Here is a 15,288-nt window from a genome sequence, read left to right as displayed (position 1 = left end):
GTAACACAACATGACTGAGGTTATGCACAATTGGTTCAGAAGAATCGAAATTAAATAACCCTCCAAGGTGCCCTCTTCAGCTAAAGTTCAAAGATTTATCATAAAAAATTCAACAAGCAAAATTTGTGTTTACATTTACAATAATAAATAAATTCAGACAAATATTTATTTAAAAAAATACATTATAACAGAACAGCATGTATATGTTCATCATGAAAAACAAAACTACTCTTATCTGGACCCAAATGCAAATACATGCTAACAATTCAAAAATCATTTCAGGGCATTCCAGAAACATGAAAGAAGCTACCTGTTTGTGAATGTACTATTTTTCTACTTGGTAAATATGCCTGAGAAAGTTAACCTGTAAAGAAATAGGCTTTTAAACTCTTAAACACAAAGAGCTTTCTACAGTGAAATGGTGAAGAGACCTGTGATATGCACCTGACAGACCACTAAGCCATTTCCCACAGAGATTCTGTTCACTGCTCCACCTCAGTTCAGTGATCTAGCAGTGGCACAGTTTCACATCAATACCAAATTCATTCAACCAAGGCATTAAAACAGCATGCAGAGATGATGTAAAATCATCAGTTTATATACAGATGGTATGTGGAAATCATACAGATTCTCTACCCAAGTCAGTGTACTGTTGTACAGTATTATGGACAAGTAAAGAGTAATGATAATGGAGGGATTATATGTCTGGCGCAAATTAAGACCTTTTAAATACTACAATTTCAATATAATCATCTAGAATCAAAGACTGAAAAATAAGCACATACACAAATAATCATTTTACAGTAGCCACATACTATAGCTAAATGGGAATCAATATGTAGCTTTGGAAAATAGTACCATAAATTGTGCTTTGGGTATATGAAAATAAAATATTACCAGCAGGCACAAGCAGTCTGACATGTGAAAGGAAGCAGTGAATACTTTGGGGATTGAATTTCTTTTCATCAGGATTTGTCTGTACCTACTGTATGCAGATGACAAATGATACTTGGAGAAATACAAGATATTTAACTCTTATTGGTTATTTAACTCAAATGGGTTTTAGATTTTTGCCTTTTCTTGTATTAAAAGAAATAAAAATGAATAATCAAAAATTATATACTGAGGATTGTTCAGAATCTGAGTGCATGCTTTCTTCATTAAGAACAATAGGCCAGTTCCAGTCCATGCAAATTAATGTAGCTCTGTTGAAGTCAATGGATCTATGCCAATTTACAGAACACAATATCTGACACTATACCTCCAATTTTAGTGGTCCCATTTATAGTAGTATAAACAACTGCATACTTTGTAAATTATGTGGGTTTGAAAAAAAACAATCATGGGCATACAAAAATTCTAATAGAAACCTTTAATTTTCATAATTTAGTTAAGCAGATTATACATGATCATACTACATGAGCTAGATCATATGAAATAAAGTTAGCAACAAAACAAACTCATAAAGTCTTATGAGAAAAAAAACCCACAACAGTAAAATGACTGAATTTTAGCAAACAGCCAGTCCTACCCTCCAATGTTGAAATACATTAAAATATACTATTGCACATATGTATGTATTTTTCTGAGTGTGATCAGGAAGCAGCTTCCTTCCCCCCCTCCCCATTTATAGCACTGCACAAATGGGAAGGTCCATTATGGAGGCTTTTTACTGGCCTATGAATTATAAGGTATTGCCCACTGCTGGAGACAGATTATCAGATCAGTTAACTGATTCAGTGTGGTAAATCACATGTTATTCTTTCACCACTAGTGAGTCCGGCATCAAGAGCATTCTGCACTGGTCTGACACCAGACATGCTGTTAAGTTACACTTTCCAATCAGTACTTCATTCTTCAGTCTACTTGTAGTATGTGCAGAGAGGAAAGCAGAACACCAATTATAAGGAGTACTATCAGGGCATCTTGATCAAGCAAAGCCTTTAAACAAGTGCTTAGCTTTCTGTGTGTGAACAGTCCCACTGATAACAATGGCATTATTCACATCCTTAACATTAAGCACACACTTATGAGCTTTGCTGGACCAGGTCCTAGGAGAGGAGGAGCCAGTATCAGAACAGAAGAAGCGCACTGAGAGGAGGAAACGTGCAATGCAGTGCAAGGGAAGTGGAAAGCATCTTTTAAGTTTATAATTGTTTAAGGAGGACAAATGGGGAGAAAGATAGGCTAAGGTTATTATCTATATCGCAAACACAGGGTGTGACTGCAGCTCAAGAAGACATACCCTAAACTAGCAAGCTGGCTAGCTTGGGTCCTGAAACAGTGAAGCCCTGGCAGTGAATACTTCAGTGCAAGCTGTATAAGTCCACCTGAAGCCCTGGTTAATTACGCACATGGCTGGCCTGCACTGAAACTCACTCTGCCACAGCTTCACCGCTGATATGTGAGCTAGCTAGATTTAAGCTAACTTGGGGAGGTCTCCTTGAGCTGCAATCATATCCCATACTTGCAATACAGACATACCCAGAGGAGGAGACTGTATATTGTGTAAGGGGGTATCTTCTGGGTTCAGGAACTTTCTTAGAGCCCCTGCTTATTTCACAAGGTAAGTGGCATGCGTGGTCATATTCTAAGGGCAAGAGGAGAATTTTAGATGGCAATGCTATGATTCTGGCTGAAGAGCTTCATTTTCCTCCTCCCATACCTGAAAGCCTTGAATCCTTGCCAAATATTCCAGCTGTTTTGAAGGCTGCACTGCAGAACAGGGGGAAGCGGGAGATAATCCTTTTAGACCTATGGCTTCAGCAGTTGGGGATGTTCCATTCATGAGGAGTTCCCTGGCAATTGTAGCTGTACTATTGGATGCAGCAGATATGCTGAAGAAAGAGCTAGAAGTCTGGCTCATTTCTTTGGATGACAAATAGCTTACAGTGGTGCCAGGAGATGCTTTGTTGCGGCTTGCTTCCATCTCTTGATAAACATCAGGTGAGAGATGGAGAATTCCCTTTGGCGCTGAAAATGAAAACAAAGACCATTCTCATCACACTTGCAGTGAGTTAAAGATGGATAATCATGCAATTGTCAGTCAGTTTAGATGCTTCCCATCTGAAAACAAACTGGGTCAGACAAAGAGTCTTTTGCAGTAGTACTGTGTGTCAGAATGAATAATCTACCTGATTATAACCAAAACTGTTTTCACTGGACATTAAAGGGAAGCTTTTTTTAAAAAAGGTCTTAAATGTAGCCTCTAAAACTATGTTTGAACTTTGGCATTCAAAGACTATATGGAATGCTGAACTGAGGTAATGCTCAACTGAGTCAAAACTTCCAGGACACCGACATACCTCAAAAATGATAATACAATCTTTATTTTGTTACTAGGAAACGTACCCAGCATTGCCCAGATCTAGGGCCGACCCTGGTGAAGGGGGCCACGTGGCCTGCCCGCCAGCTTCTCCCCGGGGCCAGCCTCAGCAGGAGGGTTGCGCAGCCCATACATCAGCTTTGCCTTGGGGCTAATCTGGGGTTGGGGTGATGGAGCATGCAGTCTGCCTGCCAGCTTCTCCCGGGACCGGCCAGGGGCCCAGCTGGCAGCTGCTGGCCTGGAAAGCCGTGGTGTCAGGGGCCAGAGTGGTGGAGGCCATGTTGCCAGCCACTGGCTGCTCCACGGGGCTAGATTGCTTGCTGCCTCCTATTATCATTCGTGAGTTCCTCCTATCACATCCCTCCCTTTCTGTTTGATGCGAAACAATCACATTCCATGTACATCCCATTGTCCTGGCACAACCAAATTATGACTTTGCTTTAATTTATGATAAGAGGGAGCTGCATATCAAATTTGATGGTCCCAGCTCTTACTGTTTAAAAGTGTTCTTGAGCAAATGGACTCACATACAGATGGCCGAGCATACAGAGACACACACAAGTTCTATAAAATATATAGTAGATAGTCCTCTTTCTTCCCACATCCATATACCTGAGGAAACCCGCTGAGATTCTCACGTAAGTGTGCAGGATCAGGGCTTAAGTGAGGCAGTGTTAATATATATTTAAGCTACATTTTGAAAACAATTATATCCATTTTGCAGATAGTTTAAAAGATAATAATGAACATGAAAATGTTTTATTAAATCACAACAAACAAACTGAAGCCTTCTCTTGGTAGCAATCAGACTGCCTAAAAGGTGACACTGTGATACCTGGAAGTATGGAAGTCCGTTTTAAATGGTAAACCAGTTTGGCAACTAGTTTAGCAACGAGAAGAACAATGGTAGGGTTCAACGTTTACAGGTTATTTTTCATTTACAATGCACATTAATATCATTTGAAGATTGTAGAACAGTCTTGAAGAAGAATGGAAACTGGATTTCTAATATCTTATAATATAAGTGGCAAAAATGGTATTTTTTTAAGTAAGATGTCTACTGCCAGGAGTAGATTTAGAAATGCCAGCTATAATTAAAATCCTTAACTTCAAATACACGGTGAACATTCTTCCTTGTTGTATTTTCACATTGCTGTCTGAGAAAACTGGTTCTAGGTGTGTCTTTTAATTCCTTTACTCATAGTTTGGCTTTTAATCTATTATAAGCCACATATAGCTAGACCACAATCCAATATTGTTGATTATAGGCATGAAAAGGTTTCATGAAGTATTTGGCTGCATTGTTAAAACGTGAACAATTTAGTGACTATAATGATTAATTTCACAAAAACAAATTTAACGTGTGGTTCAACAGTTTGACCTTGAGAATTGTATTAACACAAATGTACAGACTCACAAAAACCCCACTAGCAGAACTATTCTCATGAGTAAAATAAGAAGGACAGGATGTCAAATTCTGGCTTCACCCACACTGAGGCATTACAAGAGCAGGTGCAGAGCTTCATCAAGTTGCTTCACCTCACAGCAGTTCAGGCTCACAAAGGTGCACAGTGGAACTGGGTACATGAATGGAAAGAGCAAGACACATTCTTTACCCAGCTAATTTGCTATGTCCTGTTTTCTTGCCTGAAGTTTAGAGATTTCTATGGTTCCAGTCCTTCCACTGACTTTGTGTGGACAGATCTCCAGTGAAGTCAGTGGGGCTCTGCACAGGCAGAAGGGTTCACCTGTGTGAACCACTTCCAGGACCAGGATCCCCAGATCAATATCTTGCATGGCTTTTAAATGGCTATGCTATGGAAGTGTTGGTGTGGGACAGCAAGAGGCTCCCAGCACTGTCTTCCTCCCCTGGCAGATCTGTTCATGACAATCCAGCCCGTTTAGTATAAAACACAATATGCATCAAACAGTGTTATGGACAGTATTTTAGTAATGACTATACACCCTTCATACTCCTGCACCTTCAGATAAGCCTCATCTTACCTCACATTTTTTAAATTGCTTTGTAAAATGGTTTAAATTGTTTAAACAGACATAGAGCATCTCCCAATTTACTGGAAGGTAAAACTAGGCAACATAAAACAAGAAACAAAACAAAATAGTGTTGCAGATACTTAGCACCTTGTAAAATCTGATCCATTGAGAAATAAATGTGATAAATTCAATAATTTAAGTGAAATAACACATTGGTACAGAAATAACATTATGTAAAACATTCTTATTTTGGAAGAAAAACAGCACAATGCTAACTTTTTTACAAAATGTTTTAAACCAAATCAAGTTCTGCAGATGTCTATTCCATTGATGTAATATTACTTAAAACAAACATTTCACATGCTTTCTCAGCCTTTTCAATGTTTTTACATGATCCACCCAAATATCTAACTGCTGTCTGGAACAATAGTTTGGAATTTTTCCAGACTACCAAACTTTCTAAATGTTAAAATAACTAATATATGGCATATGATGAATAAAATTATATTCAGCAAGATGTATCAAATGTTCTTGCAAACTACCTACATGGCTATAATGGAGATGGTGAATTAATAATAGGATCTGAATTTATATAACATCTTCCAGCTGAGGATCTCAAAATGTTTTTTTAAAGTAATAATTAGTTAAGTCACAGGAGCCATCTAAGAGGTAAATATTATTGCCATAACTGGCTATTTTTAAAAACAAATAATGTAGTATTTTGGACATTATATTAATAAACTTGAAAACTGCTGGGATTTTATCTTCAGAATTTAAGTTTAATGAAGCGAATTAAAACTTGCTTTAAACAGCTGCTGCAATAGCACAGAAAATGTATAAAATCTTTTCTGGAGCGTTTGTGCTAAGAAATATATTTTCTTAAGTTTTATTGCCTATTTTAAAAAATAATACCCTCTAAACAATTCCTCTATGCCTGCTCCTTTTGTTTGAATGTCACAGTTTAGTTGCTGTGAGAATTATGGTACCACAAAATGATGATTAGGACATCAAGCGAGGAATGAACTATAGGAGCATAAGAACTCTTCAGAAACAAATATCAGAGACTGCTTTCATACATACATTTTTGTTAATAAAATTTGGGAAGCTAAAGTACAAACAAATGAGATAGCTGTTGATCCATTTCTAGACAGGAGTTGTCCACACAGCATAAATGGATCACTAAGGGCATGTCTACATAACAAGGCAAAACTTGAATTAAGCTATGCAACTTCAGCTACATCGGTTGTGTAGCAGAAGTAGAAATAGCTTAATTCAGCTTTTGGCACTGTCTACACAGCAGGAAGTTGAAGGAAGAACACTCTTCCTTTGCCTTCCCTTACTCTTTGTGAAATGAGGGTTACCATGAAGACCTCCAGCTCAACGTTATTTCGAAATAATGGCTTGCCATGTAGACGCACTCTTTATTTCAAAATAACATCAGTGATTCAGAAATAACGCTGCTGTGCAGACGTACCTTAAGTGATCCAAGTTCTTATAAGCTTATTATTCCTCTGCAAAATCTCAATTTTTTTGTTCATTCCAAGAAAAAATTGCCTTATGCTAAATTTATTTCAAATCTCACATTACAGAATTATATGCAACCATAAATCATAAAGGTTATAGCAAAGACGCAGATTAATATGTGATAATTACCATGAGTCTCGGGATTTCACCATATATATCAATAGTGGTGCACCTTCTGCTGGATATAACCTGGAGGTGCATTCATGAAAGACTAAATAATTTCCATGCACAAGGATATTATTTACACCTGTGGGCAATCAAGTAAGGAAAATATGCAGACTAGCTATGCTGTGTAATCACTAACATTCAAAAACATCTCTTGTCCATTCTTTAAAGGTAATTGTAAGCAGTCTCTTAAAACTGTAATCTCTAATGACTTCCAACCCTGCAATCAAATACAGGTGTGTGCCAATCTGATACAAGAAAACTGCAAAGCGGTAGGGAGGAATATTCTAGAAAATGGCTAGATCATGATAATATAGGAGCCTGTGTAACTTCTCTACATGGACTGTCTCTGTAGTTTTACCTGTGTGTTACACACCCATCCTTCCCTGGAGTAGCAGTGGCAGGGCTACCCGTGCAAGAGGCGTCTTTGTTCCTATTCACCATTCCTCTTTGGACAGGCTGAAGCTTCTCTCCTCCTTGGATCTTCTCTTCCCACTGTGAACGAGTCCCTTCCAGAGGAGAACTCAGCCCTCACCCCATCATGTATGTAAGGGCCCTTGCCAATGTCACCCCAGCAGAATCCTGGTGAGAGCAAGCCCACCCCAGACATAACGTCTCTGTAGTAGTATTGACAGAGCGCAGGTTCCTGAGTTAACAATGCAATAAAATGAATGGGGCACTTATAGGGTTGCCAGGTGTCCAGCTTTGAACTGGACAGTCCAGTATTTGAGCTTTCTGTCCAGGAAAAAAAATGAGAAAATACCAGACATATCAAGGTCCGGTATTTTCTAATTAGGTAATTTTTATTAATATCATGAGTGTCAGTACGTCGTTGCATGCTTCCTGGCTGGTGACACGCAATGTGAGCGTGTCTACCAGCCAGGCAGTACGCAACTACACAATAGAGAGGAGGTGGGTGGGGGCAGGGCCAGTGCAGGATGGAATCCCCAGGGCTGGACTCACCTGTGCACCCCACCGGGGCCATGCATGGGATGGGCAGCACCCCGGGATCTGCATGTGCCCGGGCCAGCCCCGCTCCCCATCAGCTGGTTCCTACTGGCCAGCCCCACTCCCCCCACAATCCCCTCCCAGCCAGTCCTGCTTCCCGCCAGCCAGTCCTCCACCTCTGATCTCCACTGGTCAGCCCTACTGCCCCGACCCCCTCCTGGCCAGCCCCGCTCCCTTCCTGGCTGGTCCCCCCCTCCTCCCATTATGCAATATACTGATCATGTGAACATTTGAAATAACCTATCTTTGGCTGAAAGAAGACTGTGAGGTATAACCTATACATTAGTAAAACAATGGAATTGGTAAACACGATGGCCAATATGTACACAGCAACATTTCATCTTGAGCTTTGGAAGCATACTGGCCTAAATGCAAGTAATCTGATAACCGTGTAACCAGTGAAAATATCACAGGGAGGAAGGCAGGAGAGAAATTACACATATGGCTCCCAGTGCACATTGGCTCTCACCTGACATCCCACTTCTGGGGAACCTGATACAGAGACAGAAGCATGGGGCGGCATGCTTATATCCCTACTAGACACCAGTGTTATTTACCTAGTGCATCTGTCTGAGGTATTTACAGGCAACCAATCACTGTAATATACAGGCAGCAAAAATAATACTTTCTTCTTACATAATGCCTCCATTCATTAAACAATGTTAGTTACATGAGGTTAAACGAAGTGATATTATGTAGCACCTCTATTGTGTTTAACCTCACAACAACCATATTAAAAGTAAGTATACTATTTGTTTCTATACAACTGAATAAGAAAATAAACCATTTAATCTTTTTCACTATTAACATCAGGTCTGGAATTCCCTAATTTTGCTGGAACATTCTCTGCACAACTGGAGAACTAGCAGAATTATGACAGCACAAGAGACAAGACTGAAACTGGAAGAGTGGAAAGGAGTAGTAAGTTTTAGACAGATGTTTTAAAATTCTGTTTACATTATATTAGTTTTTATTATTTCACTCAAACTCTTGATACAAACTTCAGAGAAAAGCTTTTTTGAAAGTTTCAACATTTTCTCCTATCTGGGGAACGAGAACTCATGAAAAACAAGTATTCATATTTTTAATATAAAGAACAAGCAGAAAAAAAATAAGCAAATAAGCAATTTTCTACAGAATATATGATTAAACAATCTAGGGGATATGGGTTCAGGGCATATAGCATTTTTTGGAGTCAATGACTTGTGCATTTGAGGGTCTGCATAGTAGCTCAGTGTGTCAATAGAACTTAAGAATGAACAAGGCTAGCATTTAAGTTTGAAGGGAGATAACCAAAAGTAGATGGGTCAACAAATTAGGGAAGGAAAGCAAACCGGGATGGAGAGCTGACAGCCCAGGTGCTTGGAAAAACAATGAGACAGAGATTTTTGAGGTTGAAACAATGAGGAGAGTGCTTCAGTGTAACCTGAGGGTGACCTGCAAAGGTAACATCATTCATTAACAGAGTAGAAAAGAGAAGAGTAACTCCGTTTTTTGAGGAGTAACGTTAGTTCGAACCAAGGGGTTTGATTCGAACTAACGCGTACCGGAGCGCACTTCCTGGTTCGAATCAGCTGGCAAGTGGAATAGCGCATGAGCGAGATTATGCTAATGAAGAGCGGGATATTTAAATCCCCGCTTCATTAGCAATTTTGGTGGGCTACATTTTGGTGGGCTGGTTCGAACTAGGGAGCAAGTGTAGACGTACCCTAGGCTATCAAGAGTGCTTCTTGTCTCAAAATTAGTGTAACTTTGGTCACCTGAACTCTTGACAGCATACCAAACACCTGCAAGAGACTCCAACCGCTGTCCACAGGTTCAGCTGGTGAAACTGACACCATGGAGTGTTTAGTGATGTTATAATGCTCAGCTGGTAGCACCCATGCTAGAAAAACAGTTGGAGAGTCATTTTTCTTTACGTTGTGCCACTTCAAATGCTTTCTACAGTGTTATCACCACATCTGATTCTGGATTCTACTCAGAATGACCGTGGGATGGTAGTGTAAAATTTGAACGTAAGAACAGACATACTGGATCTGACCAAAAGTCCACCTAGCCCAGTATCCTGTTTGCTGACAGTGGCCAATACCAGATGCCCCAGTGGGAGGAATCACAACGGGTAATCCTCATGTGATCCCTCCCCTGTCACCCACCTCCAAAGAAACAGAGGCTAGGCATACAATTCCTTCCCATCCTCGCTAATAGCCATGGATGGACCAAACCTCCATTAATCTATCTAGCTCTTTTTTAAACCCTCTTAAAGTTCTAGCCTTCAGCGCATCCTCTGGCAAGGAGTTCCACAGGTTCACTGTGCGCTAAGTAAAGAAAAAAAACTTCATTTTGTTTGTTTTAAACCTGCTGCCTATTAATTTCATTTGGTGACCCCTAGTTCTTTTATTGTGGGAATAAGTAAATAACTTTTCTATGTTCACTTTTTCCATACCAGTCATGATTTTATAGACTTCTTTCATATCCCCCCTTAGTCTCCTATTTTCTAAGCTGAAAAGTCCAAGTCTTTTAAATCTCTCTTCATATGGGACCCGTTCCAAAACCCTAATCATTTTCTGAGATGAGGTGATCACATCTGTACACAGTATTCAAGGTGTGGGTGTACCATGGTTTTATATAGAGGCAGTAAGATATTCTCTGTCTTATTCTCTATGCTTTTTTTAATGACTCCTAACATTCCATATGCTTTTTTCACTGCCGCTGCACACTGAGTGGATGTTTTCAGAGAACTATCGACAAAGACTCCAAGATCTCTCTCTTGAGTAGTTATAGCCAAATTAGTCCCCATCATATTGTATGTATAGTTGGGATTATTTTTTCCCAATGTGCATTACTTTACATTTAACAACATTACATTTCATTTGCCATTTTGTTGCCCAATCGCTTAGTTTGGTGAGATCTTTTTGAAGCTCTTCACAGTCTGCTTTGGTCTTAACTATCTTGAGCAGTTTGGAATCATCTGCAAAATTTGCCACCTCACTGTTCCTTTCTCTAGATCATTTAGGGTGGATCCCAGGACAGACCTTTGGGGGACCTCACTAGTTACTTTTCTTGGAAAACTTACCATTTATTCCTACCCTTTGTTTCCTGTCTTTTAACCAGTTATCAATCCAGATGAGGAACTTCCCTCTTATCCCATGACAACTTACTTTACTCAAGGGCTTTTGGTAAGGGAACTAGTCAAAGGCTTTCTGGAAATCTAAGTATACTATATCCACTGGATTTCCCTTGCCCATGTTTGCTGACCTCCTCAAAGAACTCTAGCAGATTAGTAAGGCATGATTTCCCTTTACTCAAACCATGTTGACTTTCTCCCAACAAATTATATTCATTCATGTGTGTCTGAAACTATAGTGAAGAATAAAATTGTCAACTAATTTGCCCAGTACAGACATTAGACTTACTGGTATGTAATTGCCAGGATCACCTCTAGAGTTCTTTTTAAATATTGGTGTCATGTTAGCTATCTTCCAATCATTAGGTACGGAAGCCAATTTAAAGGATAGGTTACAAACCACAGTTAATAGTTCCGCAATTTCCCATTTGAGTTCTTTCAGAACTCTTGGGTGAATGCCATCTGGTCCCAGTGACTTGTTACTGTTAAGTTTATCAATTTGTTCCAAAACCTCCAATGACACCTCAATCTGGGACAATTCCTCAGATTTGTCACCTAAAAAGAATGGCTCAAGTTTGGAAATCTCCCCAATATCCTCAGCTGTGAAGACTGAAACAACGAATTAATTTAGCTTCTCCACTAAAGGATTATTTCTGTGTGATATTATTGCTTAGATGGTGCAAAAAGCACAAAAGATACTTAATAATGTGAAGGCAATTGACAAAGTTCCTAATCCTATTCTTCACAATACAGAAAGAAATAGTAATATTCTTTTTAACCTTGGATTTAAGACACTACCCTGACACTCTATTTTCTATTTTTCTCTTGGCTTATTTTTTACTCAGAATATCTACATTAGATCAAATATCTTTGTTCCTTTGGAGTTCATCTGCTCCTGCTGCTTGTTCACCACCTGAAATCATAATCATCTGTTTGTGACATCACAATTAGTTACTGAGAAGATGATTAGTATGTCACAAACAGATGATTATGATTTCAGATGGTGAATAAACAGCAGGAGCAGATGTACTTCTAAAGAACAAAAATCCTGATTTCATGCAAGAGTCCTTAGTAATAAAAGATTAAGGAAGAAAAACAATAGTAAATATCTTACACATACGTGGAACTGTTTATAAACATAATGTTTTCCATTATGCTCTGGCTCTTTAATTTTCACTTGGACAATACCCATAACCTGGAGACTTCTGTTTAACCTCTGAAACAGTGAAATACTTTTTCTACCAAAAAATGGTTTGTACCCTTTTTCTTCTTCTTTATGATGTACTAGAAGATTTTACCCATGTTGCTTGGGTCCTTAACTCAATTAATTTTTGTTATTTGGAAAATAAAATGAAAATGTGTATGCTTTATTTGAATCATTGCTCTGAGGTGCGGCTAGGGATGAGAAGTTCAGTACAAAGGATGTCCTGGGTAGAGAGGACTACCTCAGCCCTCTCTCACTGCAGCAGCTTGGTGCCAGGTGACAACTGCCTCTCTATGTCTGCTACAGCTCTAGCTGGCACATCCAGGGGAGGAGTGCATGTGCCCTAGCCGGAGCAGGTCCAGTTTGTTTGCCCACTGTGCTCCTCAGCCAAAGTGAGGAATGCAGCAAACTGTGCACTTTCCCCTCGCTCCCTGATGAAGGGGAACAGCCAGCAATGTCCGTGTATGAAGTGGGTGGAAGGTAGGAGGCTCAGTGCTGGGGCGTTTTGGATGAGGGGAGAGGTGCACCCCCAACCAGCTTCTTTCAGCTGCCTGGTGATTCTGTCTCTTTTCTGTATGGTTTTATGAGAAACAATCTCATTCCAGGCATAGCCCATTTTCCTGGCACAACCAAACTCTTACCTTGCTTTGAGTTCTGATAAGAGGAAGCTGTGTATCAAATTTAGCTCCTACCGTTCAGGAGGAGTTCTTGAACAGACAGACAGACAGACAAACTCTCTCAAATATATTGGAGATAAAGAACGCCTGATATAACGCTATCAGTTAAGAAGACGCAGAATTAAGAAGATAGCCACAACAGCTGGGAAGAGGGGGAAGAACTAGTTTTGGGGGACTCGTTCTGTGGGACACAGAAGGTGAAATAAGTGACTATTTTATAGGAAACACAGCAGAGAGTATTTTCCAGTGACAATCCACATAAGATATGCAGTTGGACAGCAACAGAATCTGTTGCTCACATGAAAACAATTTACTGTAGTTCCTTTAACAGACAACTTCACCTTGCTATCCTAGTTTTAGTCTATATGGTTCCAGAAGAAAACACTGCACATTGAGCAAACAAAGAGAAGGAACACCTATGTGCAAAAGAAAACTAAAATATAATCCACCAAAGACTCTGCATTTTTGCCAACTAGGTTCTCAGCTTGGCTCAGCTATTAGAGAATTGCTATCAAACTTAATGAGGGTAGAAAGGAAGTACACATAAGCATCTCAGGACCTACTTTAGATTCTGATAGTCCCCAGACAAGTTAGTTTTAGGAGGCCCATCATACACAATCCATGTCACACCACTGTGATGTAGAGTTCCATTTTCCTGCAATGTTTTGATGTTGTCTGATGCTGTAATATCACTACATAAATAAAATAAGTGGAGCCACCATGCCCAATATACTGGTGTTCTCTCTATCACTCTGTTAAAATGGGGATTTGGGAATGAGGAAAATGATCCTTTTGTTCTCTTTAATCCATTTTTTAACTATTATTCTACCACCACATATTTAAAAATATGGTTCTGACATTGAAAAATAGAAATCATGTTCAAGAATAGCCTCTGTACATTCATACTTGTGGGCGGATGGCATTGAGCTGTGGAACTGTCAATAGCACATGTCACTGCTATTAAAAGTTGTGTCTGTTGCATGAGAAATCATGCATGAGGGACTTCATCACCCACTTCAAGAAAGGAAGTATACCTCTCCAACCACTTCAGTTTTTTCTCCCTAACTGCAAAGTCCTAGTTTATACAGAAATCCATGGTAAAGTGAAAGGTGTATAATGGGAATTACACAAAGGCCTTCAAAGCTCAAAGAAGACTGTTTAAAATTTTCCTCTACAATGTAACAGTCTGTGGCTGGTAATGGGTTCTCCTGGTATCTCTCCACATATGCTCCAAATAAGCCAACAGATTTTCGAAATGGCTTGGTCTTTTCCAGGTAAAAACTGAGTTCTTTGCATCTAGTGTACAGAGATCACTTAAAGAAGACACTATCTTTCTATGTATCTATGTACGCCTAGTGCTCTCATCTCTGTAGTATCTCAGCAGAATGCAAGGGTCCATGGGTCTAGAACTCAGGCCTGTTCAGCTACCAAGTCAACTGACCTCTCCAAGCTGCTACCCAGCAGCAGCTGTAACCAACTTGTGCTCCTTTCCCCATGACCTACTGTGGACACCAGACCATGGGTTTAAATTATGCTAATGAAAGATTTCTCTCCCTCCAGTAAAAAGCAGCTGCAGAGAAGACATTACAATGGCACAATTGCAGTAGGACAGCTGTGCTGCTGTATGGTTCATAGTGAATACACAGCCTAAGTAAAATCCTAATGAAGACAAGGTGTGTTATCACATCAAGGTGCTAACAGATTGGTCTACCCCATAAACAGTCAGGAGCCTGGGCATAGCGCTCAATTCAAGACTGAGAGAGGCAAGGGGAAAAGCCTCTGGATATTGTGGCTGATTACAGGTAAAGGAAGAAAGGGCTTTCTGATGTTTTGCCTAAGGTTTGTGTAGCACAGTAAAACTGAGACTTGGGCATGCAAGTGTGTCTTTCCTGGCCTGGGGGAAAAGGCCAGCAGGCTACACAAGTAAACCCTGGAGACAACCTAAAGTTTACCTCAATCTAATACCATGAAATTACAACTACTTTGTCTTTGCTAGGATTCTATCTTGTGTTTATTACTATTCATGACCTAACTTGAGTTCAGAAAATATCTTTTTATCTAATGAAGACAATGCCAAACTGGATCTATAATTAATACATTTCAAAATGAGCATGAAAATCCACTCCTCAACTTTTGAACAAAGAACATGTCATTTTGTTCTTGCATAGCACACTACTATGTCTATTCTCGTAAGGCAGATACACCATAGAAAACTTTATAACTTTGGATTAAAAAAAGACTAATTAAAATGTCCATATTGACTGGA

The 15,288-nt window shown here is 39.5% G+C and overlaps 1 protein-coding gene across 10 annotated transcripts in view; it reads right to left on the bottom strand.

The window, feature by feature from the left end:
- STAU2 (staufen double-stranded RNA binding protein 2) overlaps positions 1 to 15,288 on the bottom strand; it is a 236,649-nt gene that overhangs the window by 115,669 nt on the left and 105,692 nt on the right. For 6 of the 10 annotated variants that reach the window (XM_075920513.2, XM_075920512.2, XM_075920516.2 and 3 more), the window contains exon 12: positions 2,666 to 2,973. In XM_075920513.2, coding sequence (XP_075776628.1) covers positions 2,666 to 2,973 — 308 coding nt within the window. The remainder of the gene's footprint in view (positions 1 to 2,665; positions 2,974 to 15,288) is intronic. The other 4 variants (XM_075920517.2, XM_075920520.2, XM_075920519.2 and 1 more) reach the window with 1 other exon arrangement.

The sequence above is a fragment of the Pelodiscus sinensis genome, chromosome 2, assembly GCF_052426305.1.
Source record: "Pelodiscus sinensis isolate ZL-2025 chromosome 2, ASM5242630v1, whole genome shotgun sequence".
Lineage (NCBI taxonomy): Eukaryota > Metazoa > Chordata > Testudines > Trionychidae > Pelodiscus > Pelodiscus sinensis.
The sequence above is the reverse complement of the archived record's forward strand: the minus strand, read 5'-3'. Positions and strand labels throughout refer to the sequence as shown.